The 27,907-nt window shown below is 42.1% G+C and overlaps 1 protein-coding gene across 1 annotated transcript in view; it reads right to left on the bottom strand.

The window, feature by feature from the left end:
- LOC101316782 (cadherin-23) overlaps positions 1-27,907 on the bottom strand; it is a 387,052-nt gene that overhangs the window by 63,391 nt on the left and 295,754 nt on the right. The window contains exon 15 of the mRNA XM_073793692.1: positions 21,952-22,016. Coding sequence (XP_073649793.1) covers positions 21,952-22,016 — 65 coding nt within the window. The remainder of the gene's footprint in view (positions 1-21,951; positions 22,017-27,907) is intronic.

Here is a 27,907-nt window from a genome sequence, read left to right on the forward strand (position 1 = left end):
AACAGAACATTAAGAGGATCATACATCATGATGAAGTGGGATTTATTCCAGGGATGCAAAGATGGTTCAACATCTGCAAATCAGTGTGACACACTACATTAACACAGTGATAGATAATATCATATGATCATTTCAATAAATACAGAATAAGCATGTGACAAATTTCAATATCCATTTATGATAACAATTCTCAACAAACTGGGTATATGGGAAAGTACCTCAGGATAATAAAAGCCATATGTGACAAGCCCAAAGCTAGCATTATACTCAATGCTGAAAATTTGAAAGCTTTATCTCTAAGATCAGAACAAGATAATGATGCCCACTCTCACCACTTTTATTCAACGTAGTACTGGAAGTCCTAGCTAGAACAATTAAGCAAGAAAAAAAAAGCCATTCAAATCTGAAAAGAAGTAAAATTGTCACTACTTGCAGATGACATGATATTATATGAAGAAACCCCAAGACTCCACCAAAAAAACTGTTAGAATAAAAGGAATTTGGTAAAGTTGCAGTATACAAAATCAATATACAAAAATCTGTTTCATTTCTACACACTAAGAATGAACTATCAGAAAGAAAAATTAGAAAAAAATCCCATTTACAGTTGCATCAAAAAACAATAAAATACTACCTAGGAATAAATTTAACCAAGGAGGTGAAAGACCTGCACACTGAAGAATATGACATTGATAAAAGAAATTGAAAAAGACCAATAAATGGAAAGATATTCCATGTTCATGGATTGGAAGAATTAATATTCCTAAAATTTCCATACTACCTAAAGCAATCTGCAGACTCAGTGCAGTCTCTATCAAAATTCCAACGGCATTTTTCACAGAAATAGAACAAACAATCCTAAAATTTGTCTGGAGCCATAATAGACCCCCAGTAGCCAAACTAATCTTGAGAAAGAAGAATAAAGCATCATGCTCCCTGATTTCAAACTATATCACAAAGTTATAGGAATCAAAACAGTATGGTAGTGGCATAAAAGCAAACACATAGATCAGAGGAATTCTGGCCTGAAGTGCTGGGTGGAGGCCTCTGTCTGTGGTACCCTATGAGCAAGTGAAACTAGATGAAGCACAAAGGAAAGGAAAAAAAATGTTCTTGTTGGGAGACAAGATGGCAGAGTAGAAGGATGTGACCTGACCTCTTCTTATGAAAAGACCAAAATCACAACTAACTACTGAATACCCATCAACAAAAAAAATGCTGGAACCTACCAAAAAAGATATCCTACATCCAGAAACAAAGAAGAAACCAAAACGAGATGATATGAGGGGTGCAATCATGAAAAAATCAAATCCCATACCCACTGGGTGGGCAGCCCATAAACTGGAAAATAATTATATCACAGAAATTCTCCCACAGGAGTGAAAGTTCTGAGCCCCACATCAGGGTTCCCAGCCTGGGGGTCTGGCAATGGGAGGGGGAGCCCCCAGAGAATCTGGCTTTGAAGACCAGCAGGGTTTGATCACAGAAATTCCAAAGGACTGGGGGAAACAGAAACTCCACTCGTGGAGTGCGCACACAAGGTCTTGTGCACACCAGGACCCAGGAAAAAAGCAGTGACCTCATAAGAGCCTGGACCACACCTACCTGCTGGTATTGGCACATCTACTGCAAATGTGGGGCAGTTGTGGCTTACTGCATGGACAAAGACATGGGAAGCCACAGTTCTGGTGAGTATTTATTGGCATAAGCCCTCCTGGAGGTGGCCATTTTCTCACAAAGACCTGGCCCCAACCAACAGCCTGTAGGCTCCAGTGCTGGGATGACTCAGACCAAAAAACAAACAAGGAGGGAAAACAGCCTTACCCATCAACAGACAGGCTCCTGAAAGTCTTCCTGACCACAAAACTGCCTGCTAAACACAACCGCTGACAAAGCTCTGCCCATCAGAGGGACAAGATCCAGCTCCACCTGCCAGTGGGCAGGAACCAGTAGCTCCCCAGGAAACCTGCACAAGCCTCTCAGAATGCCTCATCCACCAGGGTGCAGAAAGCAGAAGCAAGAAGAACTACAGCACCGCAGCCTGCGGAACGGAAACCGTAATCATAGCAAGTTAGACAAAATAAGACAGCAGAGGAATATGTTTCCAGAAGGAAAAACACAAAACCCCAGAAGAACAACTAAGTGAAGAGGAGATAGGCAATCTACTCAAAAAAGAATTCACAGAAATGATAGTAAAGATGTTCCAAGATCTCAGAAAAAGAATGGCGGCACAGATCAAAAAGACACAAGAAATATTTAACAAAGACCTAGAAGAACTACAAAACAAACAAACAGAGATGAATACAATAAATGAAGTGAAAAATACACTAGAAGGAATCAATAGCAGAGTAACGGAGGCAGAAAACTGATAAGTGACCTGGAAGACAGAATGGTGGAAATCACTGCCACAGAACAGAATAAAGAAAAAAGAATGAAAAGAAATGAAGACAGTCTAAGAGACCTCTGGGACAACATTAAATGCACCAACGTTTGCATTATAGGGGTCCCAGAGAAGAAGAAGAGAGAGAAAGGACCTGAGAAAATATGTGAATAGATAATAGCTGCAAACTTCTCTAACATGGGGAAGGAAATAGGCACCTGAGTCCAGGAAGCATGGAGAGTCCCTGGCAGGATAAACCCAAGGAGGAACATGCCAAGACACAGAGTAATCAAAATGACAAAAACTAAAGACAAAGAAAAAATATTAAAAGTAACAAGAGAAAAGCAACAAATAACACACAAGGGAACTCCCATAAGTTTATCAGCTGATTGCTCAGCAGCAACTCTGCAGGCCAGAAAGGAGTGGCATGATATATTTAAAGTGATGAAAGGGAAGAACCTACAACCAAGAATACCCTACACAGCAAGGCTCTCATTAAGATTAGATGGGGAGGGACTTCCCTGGTGGTCCAGTGGTTAAGACTTTGCCTTCCAGTGCAGGGGTTGCAGGTTCAATCTCTGGTTGGGGAGCTAAGATCCCACATGCCTCAGGGCCAAAGAACCAAAACAAACAGCAGAAGCAATTTTGTAACAAATCCAATAAAGACTTTAAAAATGGTCCATATAGAAAAAAATCTTAAAAAAAATAGATTTGATGGATAAATCAAAACCTTTACAGATAAGTAAAAACTAAAAGGGCTTCCCTGGTGGCGCAGTGGTTGAGAGTCCGCCTGCCGATGCAGGGGACACGGGTTCATGCCCTGGTCCGGGAAGATCCCACATGCCGTGGAGCGGCTGGGCCCGTGAGCCATGGCCGCTGAGCCTGCGCACCGCAACGGGAGAGGCCACAACAGTGAGAGGCCCGTGTACCACAAAAAAAATAAAACTAAGAGAATTCAGCACCACCAGACCAGCTTTACAACAAATACTAGGGGAACTTCTTTAGGCAGAAAAGAAAAGGCCACAACTAGAAACAAGAAAATTATGAATGTGAAAGCTCACTGGTAAAGGCAAGCATACAGTAAAGGTAAGAAATCATCCACACACAAATATGTATCAAAACCAGCATTCGTGAGAAGAGGAGACTACAGATGCAGGATGCTGGAAATGTATTTGAAATTAAGAGACCAGCAACTCGTTTATATATAGACTGCTATATCAAAACCTCATGGGAATTGCAAACCAAAAGTCTACAATAGATACACACACACACACACACACACACACACACACACACACACACACACACACAAGAAAGCAAACGAAACATGAAACTAAAGATAATCATCAAATCACAAGAGAAGAGAACAAATGAGGAAAGGAACAAAAAGAAATCCACAGAAACAAATCCAAAAGAGTTAACAAAATGGCAATAAGAATATACGTATTGATAATTACCTTAAATGTAAATAGATTAAATGCTCCAACCAAAAGACACAGACTGGCTGAATGGATACAAAAACAAGACCCAGATATATGCTGTGTATAAGAGATCCACTTCAGATCTAGGGACACATACAGACTGACAGTGAGGGGATGGTAAAAGGTATTCCATGCAAATAGAAATCAAAAGAAAGCTGGAGTAGCAATACTCATATCAGACAAAATAGACTTTAAAATAAAGACTTAAAAGAGACAAAAAAGGACACTACATAATGATCAAGGGATAAGACTGAGAAGAAGACATAACAATTGTAAATATATATGCACCCAACATAGGAGGACCTCAATATATAAGGTAAATGCTAACAGCCACAAGTGGAGAAAGTGACAGTAACATAACAATAGTAGGGGACTTTAACACCCCACTTACATCAATGGACAGATAATCCAGACAGAACATCAATAAGGAACCACAGGCCTTAAATGACACATTAGACCAGATAGACTTATTTGATATTTATAGAACATTCCATCCAAAAGCAGTAGAATACAGTCTTCTCAAGTGCACATGGAACATTCTCAGGATACGTCACATGCTGGTCCATGAAACAAGGCTTGGTAAATTTAAGGAAATTGAAATCATATCAAGCCTCTTTTCAGACCACAATGTTATGACATTAGAAATCAATTACAAGAAAAAAAAACTGTAAAAAACATAAACACGTGGAGGCCAAACAATATATTACCAAACAACCAATGGATCACTGAAGAAATCGAAGAGGAAATAAAGAAATACCTACAGACAAATGACAAAAGAACACAATGATCCAAAACCTATGGGACACAGCAAAAGCAGTTCTAAGTGGGAAGTTTGTAGCAATAAAATCTTACCTCAGGAAACAAGAAAAATCTCAAATAAACAACCTAACCCTACAGCTAAAGCAACTAGAGAAAGAAGAACAAATAAAAGCCAAAGTTAGTAGAAGAAAAGAAATCATAAAGATGAGAGCAGAAATAAGTGAAATAGAGACAAAGAAAACAATAGAAAAGATCAATGAAACTAAAAGCCGGTTCTTTGAAAAGATAAACAAAATTGATAAACCTTTAGCCAGACTCGTCAAGATAAAAAGAGAGAGGCTCAAATCAATAAAATTAGTAATAAAAAAGAAGTTACAACAGACTTCAGAAATACAAAGGATAATAAGAGACTACTATAAGCAACTATATGTCAATAAAATGGACAACCTAGAAGAAGTGGACAAATGCTTAGAAAGGTACAATCTCCCAAGGCTGAACCAGGAAGAAATAGAAAATATGAACAGACCAGTCACAAGTACTGAATTGAACCTGTGATTTAAAAACTTCTAACAAACAAAAGTCCAGGGCCACATGGCTTCACAGGCAAATTCTATCAAACATTTAGAGAAGAGCTAACACCTATCCTTCTCAAACTCTTCCAAAATATAGCAGAGGGAGGAACATTCCCAAACTCTTTCTACAAGGCCACCATCACCCTGATACCAAGACCAGACAAAGATACCACAAAAAAAAAAAAAAAGAAAATTACAGGCCAATATCACCAATGAACATAAACGCAAAAATTCTCAGCAAAATACTAGCAAAACAAAGCTGACAATACATTAAAAGGATCATTCACCATAATCAAGTGGGATTTATCTCATGGATGAAAGGACTTTTCAATAACTGCAAATCATTTAGTGTGATACACCACATCAACAAACTGAAGAATAAAAACCTTATGATCATCTCAATAGATGCAGAAAAAGCTTTTGACCAAATTCAATACCCATTTATTATAGAAATTCTCCAGATAGTGGGAATAGAGGGAACATAATAAAGGCCATATATGACAAGCCACAGTTAACATCATTCTCAACGGTGAAAAGCTGAAAGCATTTCCTCTAAGATCAGGAACAAGACAAGATGTCCACTCTCACCAGTTTTATTCAACATAGTTTTGGAACTCCTGGCCACAGCAGAGAACAAAAAGAAATAAAGGAATCCAAATTGGGAAAGGAGAAGTAAAACCATCACTGTTTGCAGATGACATTATACATAGAAAATCCTAAAAATGCTACCAGAAAACTACTAGAGCTCATCAATGAATTTGGTAAAGTTGCAGGATACAAAATTAATACACAGAAATCTCTTACATTCCTATACACTAACAATGAAAGATCAGAAGAGAAATTAAAGAAACAATCCCATTTACCATCACATCAAAATGAATAAAATACTTAGGAAAAAACCCACCTAAGGAGGCAAAGACCTGTACTCTGAAAACTATAAGACACTGATGAAAGAAATCAAAGATGACACAAACAGATGGAAAGGTATACCATATTCTTGGTTTGGAAGAATCAATATTTTCAAAATGACTATGATATCCAAGGCAATCTACAGATTCAGTGCAATCCCTAACAAATTACCAATGGCATTTTTTCACAGGTCTAGAACAAAAAAATTTTTAATTTGCATGGAAACACAGAAGACCCTTAATAGCCAAAACAATGCTGAGAAAGAAAAATGGAGCTGGAAGAATCAGGCTCCCTGACTTTGGACTATACTACAAAGCTGAAGTCATCTAAACAGTATGTTACTGGCACAAAAACAGAAATATAGATCAATGAAACAAGATATAAAGCCCAGAAATAAACCCACACACCTAAGGTCAATTAATCTATGACAAAGGACGCAAGAATATACAATGGAGAAAAGACAGTCTCTTCAACAAATGGTGCTGGGAAAACTGGAAAACTATGTGCAAAAGAATGAAATTAAAACATCCTTTAACACCATACACAAAAATAAATTCAAAATGGATTAAAGACCCAAGTGTAAGGACAGATACTATAAACCTCTTGAAAACACAGGCAGAACATTCTTTGACATAAATCGCAGCAATTTCTTTTTCAATCCATCTCCTAGAGTAATGGAAATAAACAAATGCGACATAATTAAACTCAAAACTTTGGCACAGCAAAAGAAACCATAAACAAAATGAAAAGACAACCCACTGAATGGGAGAAACTATTTGCAAATGATGCAACTGACAAGGGATTAATCTCCAAAATCTACAAACAGCTCATGCAGCTCAATATCCAAAAACAAACAAGCAAACAACCAGACAACTCAATCAAAAAATGAGCAGATTAAACAGACATTTCTCCAAAGAAGACATACAGATGGCCAAAAGGCACATGAAAAGATGCTCAACACTGCTAATTATTAGAGAAATGGAAATCAAAACTACAATGAGGTAAAACCTCACCCCCATCAGAATGGCCATCATCAAAAAGTCTAAAAACAATAAATGCTGGAGAGGGCATGGAGAAAAGGGAATGCTCCTACACTGCTGGTGGGAATGCAAATTTGTACAACCACTATGGAGAACTACATGGAGGTTCTTTGAAAAAATAAAAATAGAGCTACCATATGATCCAGCAATCCTACTCCTGGGTATATATGTGGAGAAACCCATAATTCGAAAAGATACATGCACCCCAATGTTCACTGCAGCACTATTTATGATAGCCAAGAAAGGGAAGAAACCTAAATGTCCTCTGACAGCTGAATGGGTAAAGAAGATGTGGTACATATATACAGTGGAATATTACTCAGCCATAAGAAAGAACGAAATTATGCCATTTGCAGAAACATGAATGGACCTAGAGATTATCATCCTAAATGCAGTAAGTCAAACAGAGGAAGACAGATACCATATAATATCACTTATATGCAGAATCTAAAAAAGAATGACACAAATGAACTTATTTCCAAAACAGAAAGAGGCTCAGAGACATAGAAAACAAACTTTCCTCTTTCCAAAGGGGAAAGGCTGTGGGACAGGAGGGATAATTTGGGAGTGTGGGACTGACATATACACACTACTACATATAAAACAGATAATCAACAAGGACCTACTCTATAGCACAGGGAACTCTACTAAATATTCTGTAATAACCTATATGGGAAAAGAATCTGACAAAGAATGGATATATGTATTTGTATAACTAAATCACTGTGCTGTACACCTGAAACTAATAGAACATTGTAAATCAACTACACTCCAGTATAAAATAAAAATTAAATTAAAAAAAGAAAAAAAACACCAAAAGAATTAAACTGGGCCACTATTTTATATCATATACAAAAATCAATTGCAAATGGATTAAAAACTTTAATGTAAGACCTGAAACCACAAAACTAGAAGGAGAGCTAGGCAGTAATCTTCTTGCCATCACTCTTAATGATGACTTCTTGGACTTGACACCAAAAGCAAAGGCAACAAAATAAAAAACAAAGAAGTGGGACTACATTAAACTAAAAAGCTTGTGAACAGCAAAGGAAGCCATCAACAAAATCAAAAGGCAGCCTACGGAATAGGAAAATATTTTTGCAAATCATGTATCAGATAAGGGGTTCATATCCAAAATATGCATGTAAAGATCTCATATAACTCAATAGCCAAAAAAAAAAAAGAAACAAAAAAACCCAAAAAACAAAAGACAAAATAAAACAAAAAACAATTTTAAAAATAGGCTGAGGCTCTGAATAGTCATTTTTCTAAAGGGGACATACAAATGGCCAACAGGCATACAAAAAGATGCTGAACATCACTAATCACCAGGGAACTGCAAATCAAAACAAAGTGAGATGTCACCTCACACCTGTCAGAATGGTTATCATCAAAAACCAAGAAGTAACAAGTGTTGGCAAGAATGTGAAAAAAGGAAATGCTTGCGCACTGTTGGTGGGAATGTATCAATAAATTGGAGCAGCCACTGTGGTAAAGAAAATGGAGGTTCCTCAAAAAACTAAAAATAGAGTTACCATATCATCCCGCAACTCCACCTCTGGGCATTTATCTGAAGAAAACAAAAACACTAACTTGAAAAGGTATCTGTACCCCCATGTTCGCTGCAGCATTATATATAATAGTCAAGGTGTGGAAACAATGTAAACGTCCATCAAAGAATAATGGATAAAGAAAATGTGGGGTGTGTCTGTGTACACATCACACACACACAATGGAATATTATTCAGCCATAAAAAGAAGGAAATCCTGCCATTTGTGACAATATGAATGGATCTCCTGAGGGCATTATGCTAAGTGAAATAAATCAGACAGAAAGAAAAATACAATCTGATCTTACTTATATGTGGAATCTAAAACAAACAAACAAACAAAAACAGAGTTCATAAATACAGAGAACATTGGTGGTTGCTAGAGGCAGGGTGTGGAAGGTGGATGGGAAATATGGGTGAAAGGGGTCAAAAAGGACAAACTCTACAAGCAACTATATGCCAATAAAATGGACAACCTGGAAGAAATGGACAATTTCTTAGAAAAGCATAACCTTCCGAGACCAAAATAGGAAGAAATAGAAAATATAACCAGACCGATCACAAGAACTGAAATTGAAACTGTGATTAAAAATCTTCCCACAAACAAAAGCCCAGGACCAGATGGCTTCACAGGCGAATTCTATCAAACATTTAGAGAAGAGCTGACACCTATCCTTCTCAAACTCTTCCAAAATATAACAGAGGGAGGAACACTCCCAAACTTACTCTATGAGGCCACCATCACCCTGATATCAAAACCAGACAAAGATGTCACAAAGAAAGAAAACCATAGGCCAATATCCCCGATGAACATAGGTGCAAAAATCCTCAGCAAAATACTAGCAAACAGAATTCAACAGCACATTAAAAGGATCATACACCATGATCAAATGGGTTTTATCCCAGGAATGCAAGGATTCTTCAATATACACAAATCAATCAATGTGATAAACTATATTAAAAAACTGAAGGAGAAAAACCATATGATCATCTCTATAGATGCAGAAAAAGCTTTTGACGAAATTCAACACCCGTTTATGATAAAAACCCTCCAGAAAGTAGGCATAGAGGGAACTTACCTCAACATAATAAAGGCCATATATGACAAACTCACAGCCAACATCATTCTCAATGGTGAAAAACTGAAACCATTTCCACTAAGATCAGGAACAAGACAAGGTTGCCCACTCTCACCACTATTATTCAATATAGTTTTGGAAGTTTTAGCCACAGCAATCAGAGAAGAAAAAGCAATAAAAGGAATCCAGATCAGAAAAGAAGAAGTAAAACTGTCATTATTCACAGATGACATGATACTATACATAGAGAATCCTAAAGATGCTACCAGAAAACTACTAGAACTAATCAATGAATTTGGTAAAGTAGCAGGATAGAAAATCAGTGCACATAAATCTCTTGCATTCCTAGACACTAACGATGAAAAATCTGAAAGAGAAATTAAGGAAACACTCCCATATACCATTGCAACAAAAAGATTAAAATACCTAGGAATAAACCTACATAAGGAGACAAAAGACTTGTATGCAGAAAACTATAAGACACTGATGAAAGAAATTAATGATGATACAAACAGAGGAGAGATAGATCATGTTCTTGGGTTGGAAGAATCAACATTGTGAAAATGACTATTCTACCCAAAGCAATCTACAGATTCAATGTAATCGCTATCAAACTACCAATGGCATTTTTCACAGAACTAGAACAAAAAATTTCACAATTTGTATGGAAACACAAAGGACCCCGAATAGCCAAAGCCATCTTGAGAAAGGAAAACGGAGCTGGAGGAATCAGGCTCCCTGACTTCAGACTATACTACAAAGCTACAGTAATCAAGACAGTATGGTACTGGCACAAAAACAGAAATATAGATCAATGGAACAGGATAGAAAGCCCAGAGATAAACCCACGCACATATGGTCACCTTATTTTTGATAAAGGAGGCAAGAATATACAACGGAAAAAGACAGCCTCTTCAAAAAGTGGTGCTGGGAAAACTGGACAGCTACATGTAAAAGAATGAAATGAGAACACTCTCTAACACCATACACAAAAGTAAACTAAAAATGGATTAAAGACCTTAATGTAAGGGCAGACACTATAAAACTCTTAGAGGAAAACATAGGCAGAACACTCTGACATAAATCACAGCAAGATCCTTTTTGACACACCTCCTAGAGAAATGGAAATAAAAACAAAAACAAATGGGACCTAATGAAACTTAAAACCTTTTGCACAGTAAAGGAAACCATAAACAAGATGAAAAGACAGCCCTAAGAATGGGAGAAAATATTTGCCAATGAAGCAACTGACAAAAGATTAATCTCCAAAATTTACAAGCAGCTCATGCAGCTCAGTATCAAAAAAACAACCCAATCCAAAAATGGGCAGAAGACCTAAATAGACATTTCTCCAAAGAAGATATGCAGATTGCCAACAAACACATGAAAGGATGCTGAACATCACTAATCATTAGAGAAATGCAAATCAAAACTACAATGGGGTATCACCTCACACCAGTCAGAATGGCCATCAACAAAAAATCTACAAACAATAAATGCTGGAGAGGGTGTGGAGAAAAGGGAACTCTCTTGCACTGTTGGTGGGAATGTACATTTATACAGCCACAATGGAGAACAGTATGGAGGTTCCTTAAAAAACTAAAAATAGAAATATCATATGACCCAGCAATCCCACTACTGGGCATATACCCTGAGAAAACCATAATTCAAAACGAGTCATGTACCACAATGTTCATTGCAGCTCTATTTACAATAGCCAGGACGTGGAAGCAACCTAAATGTCCATCGACAGATGAATGGATAAAGAAGATATGGCACATATATACAATGAAATATTACTCAGCCATAAAAAGAAACGAAATTGAGTTATTTGTAGTGAGGTGGATGGACCTAGAGTCTGTCATACACAGTGAAGTAAGTCAGAAAGAGAAAAATAAATACCATATGCTAACACACATATATGGAATCTAAAAAAAAAAAGGTTCTGAAGAACCTAGGGGCAGGACAGGAATAAAGATGCAGATGTAGAGAATGGACTTGAGGACATGGGGAGGGGGAAGAGTAAGCTGGGACGAAGTGAGAGAGTGGCATGGACATATATACACTACCAAATGTAAAATAGATAGCTAGTAGGAAGCAGCCGCATAGCACAGGGATATCAGCTTGGTGCTTTGTGGTCACCTTGAGGGGTGGGATAGGGAGGGTGGGAGGGATATGCAAGAGGGAGGAGATATGGGAGATATATATATATATATATATATATATATATATGTATAGTTATAGCTGATTCACTTTGTTATAAAGCAGAAACATGCTACTGTAAAGAAATTATACTCCAATAAAGACATTAAAAAAAAAAAGGACAAACTTACAGCTCTAAAATAAGTGTCATGTGGGTGTAAAATACAGCATGGTGACTATCTTTAATAGTACATTACTGCATATTTGAAAGTTCCTAAAGGAGTAGATTTTAAAAGTTCTTATCACAGGAAAAAAATTTTTGTAACTATGAATGGTGATGGATGTTAACTAGACTTATTGTGGTGATCGTTTTGCCACATATATTGATACAAATATTGAATCACTATGTTGTACACCTGAAACTAATATAATGTTACATGTAATTATATCTCAATAAAAAGTAAAGCGTATTGGGGCAATTTAAAAAAAAGAAATTCTTCCATCCAGATGGTTTTGCATCAAAAGCTTTAAATGGGCAGCCAGCAATGGGAGGGGTGACTCGTCCTTTCTTGGGAGCGTGTTTTCCACTCAAGGGGCTGAGCCTTGAGTAAGAGGCTGGCAAATGTCTCTGGGGGAGGAGTAAGGTCCAGTGAGACCATCCCTCCATGAACATCTTTCTTGGGAACCTCCTCTGAGCTGTCAGTTGACGTTTGTGTGCTCTGAGCTGTTCCACAGCTGCCAGCCACTGAGCCTGGAAGGTTCTGGCTCTGAGACCAGGAAAGTCCCCACCCCAGTAGATGGGAAGGGATGAGAAAAATCCAAGATGATCAGTACAAGGCCACACGAACACGGGTGTCCCGAGGGACAGGGGTGTTCTGTGAATTGGTCCTGTTGTTGTCCTGTTCCTCCCAACTGGACAGTGGCTGAGAATTGCTAGGTACACCTAACAGTCTCTGTCTCTTCCTGGTCATTTACACAGATTTGGGACCGGTAATCCAAGCTGACAGACACCGTCTTACTCATCCTGTTGGGCTTCCAGATGCATCAGATACTTTGTTTTCAGGAACAGACATGAATTCAACCTGGCTTTGATCACGTTGAAAATGAGAGGGCTTCCACTTGGCTCAGTTTAACTGAAGACAAGGGAAAGAGATGGCCTAGAACCTTGGTGGGTGACATGGCAAAGCTGGCACAGGTCAGGCAGTGAGCACACCAACCCACCTAATGGCTATGGCAGGTTGAGAGCCCCTTCCTGCTGGAGGCTGTGTATCCAGGTGGTGAAGACCACATGCTGAGGCCTGGCCTTGGCGTTTACCAGTTGTGTGACTTTGGGCAAGTAACAGAGACTCTAAGTGGGGATGATAAGTGTACTTAGCACTGAGTTCTGCAGCATTTAGTTGTGAGGATTACATCAGATAACATGGGTAAAGCAGTTGACAAAGAGCTTGATACAAAGTGAGGGCTTCATAAATACAGCCACTGCTGCTGCTGCTGGTGTGCTGTCCTTAGCGTTTCAAAGTTTCCTCATTCCTGAAGATAGCAGAGTGGAAGGACTCAAGCTCACCCTGTCTCATGAAAGTACCAAACTGCTGAACAACCATCAACAAAAGACCCAAACCTACCAAAAAAGGCATTCTACATCCAAAGTAGAACTCACAACAAAATGGTAGGAGGGGTGCTTTCATGATATAATCAAATCCCATACCCGTCGGTGGGTGACCCACAAATGGGAAAATAATTATATCACACAGATTCTCCCACAGGAGTGAGAGTTCTGAGCCCTGCTTTCAGGCTCCTCAGCCTGGAGGTCTGGCATCCAGAGGAGGAGCCCCCGGAGCATTTGGCTTTGAAGGCCAGTGGGGCTTGAGTGCAGGATTTCCACAGGACTGGGGGAAACAGAGACTCCATTCTTGGAGGGCACACACAAGGTTTCACATGTACTGGGAACCACGGCAAAGCAGTGACTCCACAGGAGCCTGAGGCAGACGTACTTGAGGGTCTTGTAGGGCCTCTTGGGGAGGTGGAGGTTGTCTGTGGCTCACTGTGTGGGAAAGGACACTGCGGGTAGAAACCTCAGTGAATATTCACTGGTGTGAGCTCTGCCGGAAATCACCATTTTGGCATCAAGACCTGGGCCCACCCAACACCCTGTAGGCTCCAGTGCTGGGACACCTCAGGCCAAACAACCAACAGGGTGGGAACACAGCCACACCCATCAGCAGACAGGCTGCCTAAAGTCATCCTGATCCTACAGCTGCCTGCTAAACACACCCCTTGACATGGCCCTGCCCACCAGAGGGACAAGATCCAGCTCCACCAGCTAGTGGGCAGGCACCAGCCACTTCCACTAGGAAGCCTGCACAAGCCCCTGGACCAACCTTACCTATCAGAGGGCAGACACCAGCAGCTAGAGGAGCTACGATCTTACAACCTGAGGAATGGAGGCCACAAACACAGAAAGTTAAACAAAATGAGATGGCAGAGGAACATATTCCAGATGGAGGAACAAGATAAAACTTTGGAAGACCAACTAAGTGAAGTGGAGATAGGCAATCTTCTTGAAAAAAAATTCAGAGTAATGATAGTAAAGATATCAAAGATCTTGGAAGAAGAATGGAGGCACAGACTCAGAAGATACAAGAAATGTTTAACAAAGAGCTAGAACATTTAAAGAACAAGCAGAGGGCTTCCCTGGTGGCGCAGTGGTTGAGAATCTGCCTGCCAATGCAGGGGACATGGGTTCGAGCCCTGGTCTGGGAAGATCTCACATGCTGCGGAGCAACTGGGCCCGTGAGCCACAACTACTGAGCCTGCGCATCTGGAGCCTGTGCTCCGCAACAAGAGAGGCCACGATAGTGAGAGGCCCGAGCACCGCAATGAAGAGTGGCCCCTGCTTGCCGCAACTAGAGAAAGCCCTCGCACAGAAACGAAGACCCAATACAGTTAAAAATAAATTTAAAAAAAGAACAAGCAGATATGTACAATAGAATAACTGAAGTGAAAAATACACTAGGAAGAATCAATAGCAGAACAAATGAGGCAGAAGAGCAATAAATGAGCTGGAAGACAGAGGGGTGGAAATCACCACTATGCAACAGAATAAAAGAAAAAGAATGAAAAGAAATAAGCAGTCTCAGAGACCTCTGGTACAACATTAAATGCACCAACATTCACATTATAGGGATCCCAGAAGGAGACGAGAGAGAAAAGGGCCTGAGAAAATATTTGAAGAGACAATACCTGAAAACTTCCCTAACATGGGAAAGGAAATATTCACTCAGGTCCAGGATATGCAGAGTCCCATACAGGATAAATCCAAGGAGGAACACACCGAGACACATAGTAATCAAACTGACAAAAATTAAAGACAAAGAAAACATATTAAAAGCAACAAGAGAAAAGCAACAAATAACATGCAAGGAAACTCCCATAAGGTTATTGTGATTTTTCAGCATAAACTCTGCAGGCCAGAAGCGAGCGGCATGATATATTTAATGTGATGAAAGGGAAAAACTACAACCAAGAATACTCTACTCAGCAAGGTTCTCATTCAGATTCAGTGGAGAGATCAAAACCTTTACAAACAAGCAAAGGCTAAGAGAATTCAGCATCACCAAACCAGCTTTACAAGAAATACTAAAGGAACTTCTCTAGACAGAAAAGAAAAGGCCACAACTAGAAAAAAGAAAATTAGGAATGGGGAAGCTCTCCGGTAAAAGCAAACATACAGGAAAGGTAGGAAATCAACCACACACAAATATGATATCAAAACCAGCATTCATGAGAAGAGGAGAGTACAGAGGCAGCATATTGGAAATGCACTGAAAATTAAGTGAGCAGTAACTTGAAATAATCTTGTATATATGTAGACTGCTATATCAAAACCTCATGGGAACTGCAAACCAAAAATCTACAATAGATACACACACACAAAAGAAAACAATCTAAACACAACAATAAAGACTGTCATGAAATCACAAGAGAACAAAAGAGGAAGGGAAGAAAAAAGACCTACAGAAGCAAATCTAGAACAGTTAACAAAATGGCAATAAGAACATACTTATAAATAATTACCTTAAATATAAATGGATTAAATGCTCCAACCAAAAGACACAGACTGGCTGAATGGATACAAAAACAAGACCCGGATATATGCTGTGTACAAGAGATCCACTTCAGACCTAGGGACACATACAGACTGACAGTGAGGGGATGGAAAAAGGTATTCCATGCAAATGGAAATCAGAAGAAAGCTGGAGGAACAATATTCACATCAGACAAAATAGACTTTAAAATAAAGACTGTTACAACAAGAGACAAAGAAGGATACTACATAATGTTCAAGGGATCAATCCAAGAAGAATATATAACAATTGTAAGTATATATGCACCCAACATAGGAGCACCAAATATATATGGCAAACACTAACAGCCATAAAAGGAGAAATCTATGGTAACACAGTAATAGTGGGAGACTATAACACCCCACTTTCATCAATGGACAGATCATCCAGACAGAAGATCAATAAGGAAACAGGCCTTAAATGACACATTAGACCAGATAGACTTATTTGATATTTATAGAACATTCCATCCCAAAGCACCAGAATACACATTCTTCTCAAGTGCATATGGAACATTCTCCAGGATAGATCACATCTTGGGCCACAAATCAAGCCTTGGTAAATTTAAGAAAACTGAAATCACATCAAGCATCTTTTCTGACCACAATGGTATGAGATTAGAAATCAGCTACAAGAAAAAAATCTGTAAAAAGAACACAAACACATGGAGGCTAAACAATATGTTACCAATCAACCAGTGGATCACTGAAGAAATCAAAGAGGGAATAAAAAAATACCTACAGACTAATGACAACAAAAACACAATGATCCAAAACCTATGGGATGCAGCAAAAGCAGTTCTAAGAGGGAAGTTTGGAGCAATACAATCTCACCTCAGGAAAAAAGAAAAATCTCAAATGAATAACCTAGCCTTATAACTAAAGCAACTAGAGAAAGAAGAACAAACAAAACCCAAAGTTAATAGAAATCATAAAGATCAGAGCAGAAATAAATGAAATAGCCATGAAGAAAACAATAGAAAAGATCGATGAAACTAAAAGCTGGTTCTTTGAAAAGATAAACAAAATTGATAAACCTTTAGCCAGACTCATCAAGAAAAAAAAGAGAGGGCCGAAAAAAATAAAATTTGAAATGAAGAAGGGCAGTTACAAGGGACACCACAGAAATACAAAGGATCATAAGAGACTACTACAGGCAACTATATGGCAATAAGATGGACAAGCTAGAAGAAATGGACAAATTCTTAGAAAGGTATAATCTCTCAAGACTGAACTAGGAAGAAACAGAAAATATGAACAAACCAATCACAAGTATTGGAATTGAAACTGTGATTTAAAACATCCAACAAGGGACTTCCCTGGTGGTCCAGTGGTAAAGAATCCGCCTTCCAATGCAGGGGACATAGGTTTGATCCCTGGTCGGGGAACTAAGGTCCCACATGCCACGGGGCAACTAAACCCACATGCCACAAACACTGAGCTTGTGCAACTCAGTGAGAGAGCCTGCGTGCTGCAAACTACAGAGCCCATGCGCTCTGGAGCCTGCATGCCACAGCTACAGAGCCCACATACCCTGGAGCCCACATGCCACAACTAGAGAGAGAAAACCTGCACATCACAACTAGAGAGAAGCCTGCGTGCCACAACTAGAGAGAAGCCCATGCACCACAACTAGAGAGAAGCCTGCATACTGCAATGAAAACCCCGTGCCTCAATGAAAGATCCCACGTGCCACAATTAAGGCCTAACACAGCCAAAAACATTAAGAAAATAAATAAATTAAAAAGAAATCCAACAAAGAAAAGTCCAGGATCAGGCTTCACAGGAGAATTCTATCAAACATTTAGAGAAGAGTTAACACCTATCCTTCTGAAACTCTTCCAAAAACTGCAGAGGAAGGAGCACTCCTAAGCTCATTGTATAAGCCTACCATCAGCCTGATACCGAAACCAGACAAAGATACCACAGAAAAAGAAAATTATAGGCCATCATCACTGATGAACATAGACACAGAAATCCTCAACAGAATACTAGTGAACCAAATCCAACAATACATTAAAAGGATCATATACCATGATCAAGTGGGAGTTATCCCAGGGATGCAAGGATTTTTCAATATCCACAAATCAATCAGTGTGATACACCACATTAAGAAATTGAAGAATAAAAACCATCTGATCATCTCAATAGATGCAGAAAAAGCTTTTGATAAAAGTCAACACCCATTTATGATAAAAACTCTCCAGGGACTTCCCTGGTGGTCCAGTGGGTAAGACACTGTGCTCCCAATGTAGGGGACTGGTGTTCAATCCCTGGTCAGGGAACTAGATCTCACACTCATGCCTCAATTAAGAGTTTGCATGCTGCAGCTAAGAGTCTGCATGCTGCAACTATGAAGTCTGCATTCCACAACTAAGAAGGTCCCACTGCTGCAACTAAAAAGATCCCACATGCTGCAACAAAGATCCCACATGCTGCAATGAAGATCCCATGTGCCACAACTAAGACCCAGTGCAGCCAAAATAAATAAATAAATAATAAAATAAATACGAAAAAAACCTCTCCAGAGGGCTTCCCTGGTGGCACAGTGGTTGAGAGTCCGCCTGTCGATGCAGGGGACATGGGTGTGTGCCCTGGTCCGAGAAGCTCCCACGTGCCGTGGAGTGGCTGGGCCTGTGAGCCATGGCCGCTGAGCCTGTGCACCCGGAGCCTGTACTCCACAACGGAAGAGGCCACAGCAGTGAGAGGCCCGCGTACCGCAAAAAAACCTCTCCAGAAAGTGGGCATAGAGGGAACTTACCTCAACATAATGAAGACCATATATGACAAACCCACAGCTAACAACATTCTCTCAGTGAAAAGCTGAAAGCGTTTCCTCTAAGATCAGGAACAAGACAAGGACGCCCACTCTCACCACTTTTACTCAACATAGTTTTGGAAGTCTTAGCCATGGTAATCAGAGAAGAAAAAGAAATAAATGGAATCCAAATTGGAAAAGGAGAAGTAAAACTGTCACTGTTTGCAGATGACATGATACTCTACATAGAAAATCCTAAAGATGCTACCAGAAAACTACTAGAGCTCATCAGTGAATTTGGTAAAGTTGCAGGATACAAAATTAATGCACAGAAATCTGTTGTATTCCTATACACTAAAGTTCCTATACAACAGAAGTTCAGATAGAGAAATTAAAGAAAAAATACCACTTACCATTGCATCAAAAAGAAGAAAATACCTAGGAATAAACCTTCCTAAGGAGAAAAAAGACCTGTACTCTGAAAACTATACAGACACTGATGAAAGAAATCGAAGATGACAGAAACTGATGGAAAGATCCACCATGTTCTTGGATTAGAAGAATCAATATTATCAAAATGCCTATACTACCCACGGCAATCTATAGATTCAATGCAATCCCTATCAAACTACCAAAGACATTTGTCACAGAACAATAACAAAAATTTAAAAATTTGTATGGAAACACAAAAGACCCCGAATAGCCAAGGCAATCCTGAGAAAGAAAACTGAAGCTGGAGGAATCAGGCTCCCTGACTTCAGACTATACTACAAAGTTACAGTCATCAAAATAGTATGGTTCTGGCACAAGAACAGAAATATAGATCGATGGAACAGGATATAAAACCCAGAAATAAACCCACACACCTAAGGTCAATTAATCTATGACAAAGGATGCAAGAATATACAATGGAGAAAAGACAGTCTCTTCAACAAATGGTGCTGGGAAAACTGGACAGCTACATGTAAAAGAATGAAATTAGAACACTCCCTAACACCATACACAAAGATAAATTCAACATGGGTCATGTTGAATGACCCATGTAATGTAAGGTCAGACACTATAAAACTCTTAGAGGAAAACATAGGGAGAACACTCTTTGACATAAATTACAGCAATATCCTTTTTGATCCACCTCCTAGAGCAATGAAAATAAAAACAAAAATAAGCAAATGCGACCTAATTAAACTAAAGAACTTTTACACAGCAAAGGAAACCATAAACAAAATAAAAACGCAACCCACAGAATGGGAGAAAATATTTGTAAATGAAGCCACTGGGAAGGGATTAACCTTCCAAATATACAGACAGCTTATGCAGCTCTATATTAAAAAAACAAAACAAAAAAAACCTCCCCAAACAACCCAATCAAAAATGGGCAGAATATCAGACAGACATTTCTCCAAAGAAGAAATACAGATGGCCAAAAAGCACTTGAAAAGGTGCTCAACATCTCAAATTATTAGAGAAATGCAAATCAAAACTACAATCAGGGAGCTTCCCTGGTGGTGCAGAGGTTAAGAATTTGCCTGCCAATGCAGGGGACACATGTTCGAGCCCTGGTCTGGGAAGATCCCACATGCTGCGGAGCAGCTAGGCCTGTGAGCCACAACTACTGAGCCTGCAAGCCACAACTACTGGGCCCATATGTCACAACTACTGAAGCCCACGTGCCTAGAGCCTATGCTCCCCAACAAGAGAGGCCACCGCAATGAGAAGCCCACATACTGCAGCGAAGAGTAACCCCCACTCGCCGCAACTAGAAAAAGCCCACATGCAGCAACGAAGACCCAATGCAGCCAAAAATAAAATAAATAAATAAATTTAAAAAACGAAGAAACAAAACTACAATCAGGTATCACCTCACACCAGTTAGAATGGCCATCAAAACGCCTACAAACAATAAATGCTGGGGAGGGTGTGGAGAAAAGGGAACCCTACTACAGTGCTGGTGGGAATGTAAATTGATGCAGCCACTATGGAGAACAGAATGGGGGATCCTTAAAAAACTAAAAATAGAGCTACCATATGATCCAGCAATCCTACTCCTGGCCATCTATCCGAAGAAAACTGTAATTCAAAAAGATACACGCACCCCTGTGTTCATTGCAGAATTATTTGCAATGGCCAAGACATGGAAGCAACCTAAATAGCCATCAACAGAAGAATGGATAAAGACGATATGGTACATATATACAGTGGAATACTCCTCAGCCATAAACAAGAATGCAGTAATGCCATTTGTGGCAACATGGATGGACCTAGAGATTATCATACCAAGTGAAGTAAGTCAGACAGAAAGACAAATATCATATGATATCACTTATATGTGGAATCTAAAAAATGATACAAATGAACTTATTTACAAAATAGAAACAGACTCACAGACTTCATAAACATACTCATGGTTACCAAAGGGGAAAGGTGATGGGGGAGGGATAAATTAGGAGTTTGGGATTAACAGATATATACCAGTATATATAAAATAGATAATCAACAAGGACCTACTGCATAGCACAGGGAACTCTACTCAATATTCTGTAATAACCTATATGGGAAAAGAATCTGACAAAGAATGATACATATATTTGTATAACTAAATCACTTTGCTATATATCTGAAACTAACACAACATTGTAAGTCAACTATACTCCAATATAAAATAAAAATTAAATTAAAACAAAGTATTGAAGAGCTAAAAAAAAAAGAACTATGTGTGGACAATTTCACTCTGATATTTTTAGAAACTAAAGCAAAAGGGAAAATCTACTGTCCTTTGATTTTCATTTTTCAACAACAGAACAAAAGGACACGGAAAAGTTTGTAAAAATGGTTATTTTCCTCCCTTGGCTTAAATGTCCCCTCTGTAAAATAAAGACATTAGGCAAGGTTAAAAAAAAAAAAAAAAAAAAAGCTTCTTCATTCCCCAAACTAAAAGCTATCTTTTGAGGGTCAGAGACACTATGCCCCAGAGTTTAGGGGACTTGAGCAATACTGTACCACAATCAGGGCCAAACGAGCAGCAGTGCCCGTGAGTTCTGACTCACAGTCCAGTTCCCTAGCCACAGGGGCACAGCACTTTTCCTGGGCACCAAGAAGCGTCCTGGGCCTGCTGAGTGGCAGAGGGCCACCTCGGAAGGCCAGGGGCAGGGGCTCACCGATCAGCGTTATCGCTGAAGAAGTAGTTGACTTCCCCGAAGGTGCCCACGTCATCGTCTGTTGCCTGCAAAGGTAAGAAAAAGAAGTCATGACTGCCAGAACCAGCCGAGGCTCCCGATCTCAGCAGGAAATGTCCACAGCGAACCCATGCTTCCCCCCACAGCTCCTCAGGCCCAGGCCGAATTATCTAGAGCCACGCTGTGCAATAAGGTTTTCACCAGTCACAAACGGCGATTTAAATTAATCCTGGAGCACACAGTTCCGGAGGATCAGTCTTCTACCTAAATCTCCAACTTTGCGAAATCACCCTTCCTGGACTCATGTCAGACATTCTCTGTAGATGCTCAGAGGGCTTGGGGAAGAGACCCTAGACCTGTGGCTTGGGGTCACAACTTGTAGGTTTACAAAATATCTCAAACAAAAGTGGGGGTGGGTTCAACCACCTGGTGGCCTCCTCTGGCGACTCTCCTCCAGTCCCCAAAGCCTCCAAGTCAGATGTGGTACCCGGTAGGGGAGGCCTCTTGGGTGGATTTCTAGTGTTCCCCCTTCTTTAACCCGGGGAATAATCCACTGCATGTATCAAGCGGACTATCATCTGGTTGGCAACCTCTTCTGCTGGAAACAGTCTGCTGCCCACCCCCACCCATCCTTTGGCATCCCTCTCTGCTTGAACAAGAGGTCCAAGTGGGACCTAGTCCCGTGACCTCAGGGACTAGGCTGGGAGTGGTCCCTGACCTCAGCAGGGGCCTATTAGAATCCTTTCCTGGGATTCTTCTTATTGTTGCTGGGGATAAAAGCTTTCCTCTGGGGCAGTGAAGCTGGGACGATGTGAAGTGGGAGTTGCTGGATGTGTAGGGACGATGAAGACAGGGGCTGATCTTGGTAGTTCTAGTCCTGAATCTGACATCCCTTCCCACCTCAGTTTGGTTTGTGAGTTCAACAAGATCTCTATTATCCAGGCTGGTCCAAGTTGGCTTTCTATCACCTACAGTAAGAAGAGACTGGAGCGAGAGTGGCCTGCCTCATGCCTGATGATGATGGCAACAATGGTGACCACTGCCAGCCTGCACTCGATCATATATTTTACACTGTCAAAGGGCATCCAGGTTTATTAAGACCTCATTTTATCCTCACAACTGTCACAACATGATGAGGAAGGCACACATTTCTACCCATCACACAGATCACAAAACTGAGGCCCAGACCACAGTGAGGTCTGGTGTAACCCTGTCGCCACTCTAGGTCACGAGCAGGTTCAAGCAGAGTGGGGCAGAACCTGCGATCCCTACTGCCATCCCAGGGTTCCTTCCTTTAGGCCACCTACATGGGGCCCCTCTCCAACCCCTCCCTTGTCCAGGACATTAGTAGTTATAGTAGAGGCTTGGCTTTTGCCGCTGGAACCTCTGGGCTTCTGCATTGTCGCTGGCATGGTTACAGTCCACAGTGCAGACTAAGTGACACCATTCATGCATTCATTCAATAGTTACTCAGTAAGCATGTACTCTGTGCCAGGCACTGTGACCTCTGCTCCCTCCCAGGCCATGCCCTAGAGCTGGGCAAACTGCTACCTGCCACCAGAGCCTGGAGGGAAAGGCCTTGGGCTGACCTTGGGGTGTTTGACACTCAGGGCTTCTCTAAGATCACAACTGGATAAAGGTTCTGCTGCTAAAAATATGTTTCAATACCTACTTTTGTTTATTTTTTAGCTTTGAGGTATAATTGACAAATTATAACTTTATTATACAATAAAATTATTATGATAATATATCATATTGAGGTATACTTGACAATGGAAAGGATTCCCACTATTGAGTTAATTAACCACCCATCACCTCACAGATTTACTCTTTTGTTACTTGTCTGGTGAGAACACTTAAGTTCTGCTCTCTCAGCAAATTTCAATGGTACGGTACAGTGTTATCAACTATAGTCACCATGTTATACATTAGATCCTCAGACCTTATTCATCTTATAACAAAGTTTGTACCCGTTTATCAGCCTCTCCCTATTTCCCCCTGCTCAATACCTTGGTACTAGGTATTTTTTGAGGTTCCTTTTAAAGTTCTTGGATTCTGTGAAATCTATTCCATTCTGTGTTCTTTACGATAAACCCGAATTTCAAGAAAACGCCAATTTAAGTCCAGTATTTTGAATTCAGGAAGGCAGAGAAGTAAATGATATATTCCAAATGATTTAAATGAAAAAAAGTGTTTATACCCAAAGGGTTAAGATCTGTTATCCAGAAAACTTGGTTATCCAGAAGGAAGCCAATTCCAGGGGCTGTGGCAGCCTGCTTTTAAGGACGGGCTCTTGTACACACTGTTCCATTCAGTCCCCACTGTGTTCAGCAGACTGTGTGTGGACCTCTGTCTTCTCACTGCCCTGGCCAGGCTCCAAGAGCATCACAGGTTGTCGGGGGACGCGTGTATAATAAATGGAAAGGTAAACGCCGAGCTACGTAACCCACCCTCTAACCCAGGACCGATTCCAGGGCAGACCGTCCCCCGTGCCCTGAGCCACTCCTCCCGACACCTGCATTTATCGACTCCTCACACTTATCACGTATTGTATCTTCATAATGACCCTATGACGTAGGTGCTATTATTACTACCACCCCCAATTTACAGATGGGGAAACTGAGGCACAGAGAGTGAACAGCTCACCCAAGGCTTCACAGCTGAAAGAGCGGCAAAGTTAGGATTTGAACCCAGTGCCGGCTAGTCACATCCTTCGCCTCAACGTGTTCTTGCTTCTAAACCAAGAAGAGAACTTGTTCTCAGAAGGAATGGTTATTCCAGGGCAGAGGAGACCAAAACTTCTCATAATAAGCCCACCTCTCTCCTCCCCTTTCAGGGACCAGAGAAGGCGGGGAGGCACCCATAAGTCCCCTTTCATTCCACCAAGAAATGATCACCACCACACATGGTATTACTAGACTATAATAACTGCAGCTCAGTCTGGGGAGCAGCTGACCAGATGTCATCAAGCCCCTTGGTGAGGGGTGAGTGTAATGTAAAGACCCTAGCTCCAGGTCAGAGTCAGCAGCCCAGGTCACCGTGTGACCAGACAGCAACCTCCTGGGGCCTCGGCATCCTCATTTGTCAAAGGAAAGGGTTTGGGGAAGCAAAGAGGGTAGGGCCGCATCTGCCAGGCTCACCTCCCAGCCTGGACAGTGCCTGACACGTGGCAGGTGCTTCACAAATGCTTGGAAAATGAAGGAACCAATTCTAGTAAGAAGGGGGTGGTGGAGAGATGGGGGCAAAAGCGAGGAGAGCGGATTCTAAGGGAAAGGGAGGGGCGAAAAGAAGGAGTGAGGGAAAAGGAGGGGAGAGGCTAGGAGGGGCAGAGGGGTCAGCAGAGTGGGCTGCGCCAAGCCACAAGGGGGGTTCCCTGCCCCTGAAGGTCGCATCGGGACCCTGGGGACAAGCCCTCCACGTCTATGTGCCCTATGGAATTGCACTCGGACTGTTAGGGTGGGAAGGACCCCCGAGGTCCCCCTGTCCAGTCCTCTTCACCCTGAGGCTCAGGGGAAGTTAGGTGACGAGCCCCTGGGAACAAGACAGAACTGTCTTCTCTCTCCAGGCAGATGCTGGCCTCTACCACCCCCGCTGAGTCCCCACTCCCTCCCCGAGTGGACTTAGCACAGCCATGGTTCCCACGGTGACCCCTCTCCCCGGGAGCCTCTTGCTGCCCGCCCAGGCCGCCGATGCTAACCGGGGAAGATTTGTGAGTCCTTTAGTGCCACCGTCTAATGACCGTATGAAATATGTATGCCTGGTGAAGAGGAGAGGGAGAACTTTCATTTTTCACGTGCTCGAAGCAGAATAATATGGCAGGCTGTGCGCCTGCCAGGGTGGGAGCGGCACCAACACAAAGGGCCTGCTCAGGGTGCTCCGGCCAGCGCCAGGCTGCTGCGGGGCCTCATAGGGCCCTGCGCCCAGAGAAGGCAGCAAATCTGCCCACTAGGCGGCCCTGCTGAAGTCCCTCCTCCTTTACATGCATTCTCAGCCCTGTACTTGGGCCTCTGCTGCCAGCGCCGGCCTCATCTCCGACCACGTGCAGGCTGGACCATGTGCGGCTCCCGGGCCTGACCGGCTCTGCTCACGCTGCGCCCTCTGCTGGATCGCCTCCTTCCTCTCCCACCTGGCTCACCCACTCCTGTCCTCCTGGCTCCCCAAGGTTGGGTTAGGGCTCCACCCTGCTGGAGGTATTCCCAGCTGTGACCGCTCTGTGGAGCTGGAGCTGTGGGCTGATGTGTTTCTCACCCCAGGAGGCTGCGGATCCCCGAGGCCAGGGTGGGACACGGGGCCTGGACATCAGGGTGGCTCAGGAAAGCTCCTATATCCGTCATCTACAGGTACACCTGCGTCCACATCCACACCACACAGGTACGTATACTGTTTCATTTTGACCACACGCATACGTGGCAAGTACTGTTAGAACCCTCTCCTCCCTGTCTGTAACAAACAAGGAATCAGAGGCAGGATGATAAGGAACTCTCCCAAGATTTCACAGCTGGTAAGAGCCAGAGCTGGCCTCCAGATCCCTGTGTTGAAAACCGTTTAGCAGCTGTGACACACGCCCTCGGAGCAGCGTCCTGTGGAGGCCTAGGAGCCGCTTGGCCGTGCTGGCCAGCCCAGTAGGGGGCGCTGCCGGGGCCTGCTCCACTACCCACCCTGCAACCTGTCCCACCCAGGCAGGTCTCTGTTCCAGCCCCACTCTGCTTGTTACAGCACTTTTCACAACAACCTCCTTCCCAGGACCTGCTTTGCTCCTAAGCAACTGAAAAATCAACAGATGAATCACGTGCCAAACAGACAGTGACCCTCGGGCCCACTTTAGGAAGGAGGGTTTGAGAAGTGACCTGTGCAGAGAGAACAAATGTCCTCCTCAGGCCATGAACACCCTTCCTCCTGCCACGTTCTGGGACGTTCTGTCTCCGTGCAGGGTCACTTCCGGGATCTCGCTGCTGCTGGCCCCCTCTCTGATGCCTCTGTGTCCCCGTTACTACTCCACCTGGGCTAGAATTTCACCCACAGGTACACACTAGCACATTTTGCCACTTGCCATGACTCTCATAAGATGCCCAGGTGTAAGAAGTCAAAACCAATGGCTACAACGATCTTCCTCTGCTCAAAGACCTTCAATGGCTCCCCACTGCTGCTGAATTAACTTCAGACCGGCGCCTGTCGTCAAGGCTCTGCAGAGCCTGGCTGGGCTTGGCGATTTTGTACCCATCTCTCCCTGATGCACCCAAACTGTCCCCTCATTGCCTGGTTGCATCATCCCTTCATTCCGTAACTGCTGCCCACCCCTCCAAATGCCCCCTCCCTTAGGGAGCTCCCTGGCTGCTTCCTGTTCTTGACCTGAGAGCCCCTGGCTGGACCTGTTTTAGAATACTCAGCAGTCTGCTGTCCCTGAAACCTGCTTGCGTATGCCCCGTTGCCTCCCCTTGACGGACAAGTCTGTACCTAACTTATTTTTGTATACTGTGTTGTGCTTGGCACAGGGCTCAAAATCTTCGCCAAATTTAGTAAAATCTGGGATTTCCATTGCCAGACACTGAGGGCCAGCATGACCTTCCTTCTGGGGGGCTAGTGCTCCCATCAGCAAACACCTTGGTGGGCCGTGAGCAGCCAGAGTGGGGCTCCTTAGGTTGCCCAGGAGGCAGGGCTGGGGTTTATAAAGGATCTCCAGTAAGTCTCCCAAGCTCAGGTAGAGGCAGGTGGGATGGGGGGCGGGGGGAACACTCACTGAACAGCCCTCACGGTCAGCCTGCAGGCAGGTGCAGAGCAGGTGAGAAGGGCAGCGTGGGCGTGGAGGGGCAGATGGGGGGCGCCTGGCACACCACAGAAAGAACCTTCACCAAGATGATGATCAGACTCGCACTCAGTCACGTGCTCAGTAAATACTTTCTGAGCTTTTCCAATGTGCCAGCTACTGTGCCTGGCTCTG

The sequence above is a fragment of the Tursiops truncatus genome, chromosome 16 (genome assembly GCF_011762595.2).
Source record: "Tursiops truncatus isolate mTurTru1 chromosome 16, mTurTru1.mat.Y, whole genome shotgun sequence".
Taxonomy (NCBI): Eukaryota; Metazoa; Chordata; class Mammalia; order Artiodactyla; family Delphinidae; genus Tursiops; species Tursiops truncatus.